At 47.4% G+C, this 2,451-nt stretch overlaps 1 protein-coding gene across 1 annotated transcript in view; it reads left to right on the top strand.

Moving 5' to 3' along the window:
- Positions 1 to 2,451, top strand: part of dpysl2a (dihydropyrimidinase like 2a) — a gene marked incomplete in the record, with an annotated part of 33,677 nt that overhangs the window by 9,863 nt on the left and 21,363 nt on the right. The window contains 1 exon segment of the mRNA XM_032511657.1: positions 58 to 222. Coding sequence (XP_032367548.1) covers positions 58 to 222 — 165 coding nt within the window.

Raw genomic sequence — 2,451 nt, 5'->3', positions numbered from 1 at the left:
AGCGTATGAGCCAACGATGCCACATTACATCCAACCTGTCGTTGCTTGTGTTTCCAGTCGACCACGTGGTGCCGGAGCCCGGCGTCAGCCTGGTGTCAGCTTTCAAACAGTGGAGGGAGTGGGCCGACAGCAAGTGCTGCTGCGACTACTCGCTGCACGTGGACATCACCGAGTGGAACAAAGGCACCCAGGAGGAGATGGAGGCCCTGGTGAAGGATCATGGTACACACTTACAGCCCGTCTCCACATGCAGATCGTCTAGAAATCCCTGACTCACACAGGCCACTTTTAGGCTGCATCTACACTACTACGTCTGGGTTTTTTTTAAGCGAATGCCGTCATCACAAGAGTTTCAACTCCAGTAGCAGAACTAATCTCCGTCCATGTTAATTCAATTTTATTTATAATATCAATTCAGAAAGAGTTGAGACACTTTACAGATAGAGCAGGTCTAGACCGCTCTATAATTTACAGATAGAGCAGGTATGTATAAAAGACACCTCGTAGTTTGGTCTAGACCTGCTCGTTTTGGAAAGACCTGGGAGAATAAAACAACATCACAGAGTCGCGGTCTAGGGACCTGCTCTTTATTGGATAAGACCTGGTTGAGATCAATAACATCCCCAGAGTCGTGTCAACATGCTCTTTATATGAAAGACCTGGGGGATAATAATAACATCCCAGAGTCTTGGTCTAGACCTGCTCTTTATGGAAACTGAGTAGAATCAATCCCTGGTCCTAGACTCTTCAAATGAGGGATATACCATCCCAGTCCTTGGTCTAGACCTGCTCTTTATGGAAGACAGGTGAGTATAACAACATACCAGGAGTCCGGTCTAGACCTGCTCTTATGAAAGGGGCCTAGAGGAGAAAATAACATCCCGAGAGTCGTGGTTAGTACCTCTCGTTTAGTGGAAGACATGGGAGATAAATAACATCCCAGAGTTCTGTGGCCTAACCTGCTCTTTATTAGAAGGACTGCGTGAGATAAATCAATCAAATTAGAGAGTGGTCTGACATGATCTACCTGTAAATTATAAGGGTCTTGAGACAAGCTCTCCCTGTAATTATCAGTAGGGGTCTAGACCTGGCTTACCTGGAAATTATAGAGGGGTTCTAGACCCGTCTATCTTGTAAATTATAGAGCGGTTATAGGGACCTGTCTATCTGTTAAACGTGTCTCAACTCTTTGAATTATTGATATTAAAATAAAAGTTGAATTAACATGGACGGAGGATTAGTTCTGCAATGGAGTTGTAAAGCTTGTGAGACGGTCATTCGCTTATAAAAAAAACCAGACGTAGTAGTTGTAATGCAGCCTCCTAACAGGTGGGCTGTGTAGTCAGGGGATTTCTAGACGATCTGCATTGTGGAGACGGGCTGCAGTGGGTACCATGATCCTTCACCGGGCGCAATCTCCGCCTGTGGGCCTTTTCCAATCGGTGATGTACACGGGCAGGAGTAGCGCAGCAGCAATTGCTGTCGGCCTCCACTCCCTCCCACTGTTTGAAAAGTGACACCAGGGGTTGAGGCCGGGCTACGTCACACGTCGGTCGACATGGATAACACAGAGCACCGACAGTGGGTAATTGTGGAATCGGTTGCTCTACGCTCCACGGTACCGCACATCTGCGCCGTTGTAATACCTTGCGAGAAGCTCCAATTTTAACCTCTTGTGTGCGTTTGTCGGGTTCAAATTGACCCAATTTCTAATTGAATATTTTTTACAAGATAGAAAAAGGGGCCAAGTGCCATGTTGGTTTTTACTCCTGAACATCAAAGTCCTTTTCCTTATTTCCTTTGATACAATGTTCCTGATCGCAGAACAGTATCTGATATGGCAATTATGCACTCTTTTTTTAATTGTGTCTAGTAGAGGCACTTGATGCTTGGCCCAAATTGTTTGAATTTTTGTTAGTTTGCGCTTGTGAGGACATGTTGCAGGACAGTATGTTGCGCCGGTCGGGACCTGATGTTGCGCGGGGGACCTGTGTTATGTTGCGCAGTTTGGGGACTGTATGTTGAGCCGGGGGACCTGTATTGTGCGCGGGGGAATCCTGTCTGTGGGCCCGGGGGGACCGGTATGTTGCGCCGGCCGGGGGATCCGTATTGTTGCGCCGTGTGTGGGACCTGTATTGTGCGCAGGGACATGTGTTGCGCGTGGTGCACATGTATGTTGCGTGACCGAGGGGAATCGTTGTGAGTGGGGACATGTTGCACGGGGACATCATTAGCAACGACAGGTGGATGTAATGTTTGGCATCGTGGCTCCTTACGCTCCACGGCACGCACATTCCTGCGCCGGTTGTATCCATGCAGCAGCTCCACTTAACCCTGTGTGGTTATGGGGTTCAAAATGACTATTTCTAATTTTTACAAGAAAGTGTAAGAATGGTTCCAGTACATTGTTTTTACCTGATATAACCACAAATTGGGCGTACCGTTGTGTCC

Source organism: Etheostoma spectabile, unplaced genomic scaffold (genome assembly GCF_008692095.1).
Source record: "Etheostoma spectabile isolate EspeVRDwgs_2016 unplaced genomic scaffold, UIUC_Espe_1.0 scaffold431, whole genome shotgun sequence".
In the NCBI taxonomy this organism is placed as follows: domain Eukaryota; kingdom Metazoa; phylum Chordata; class Actinopteri; order Perciformes; family Percidae; genus Etheostoma; species Etheostoma spectabile.
Note: the sequence above shows the minus strand (reverse complement) of the source record. Positions and strands in the feature narration are given on the sequence as shown.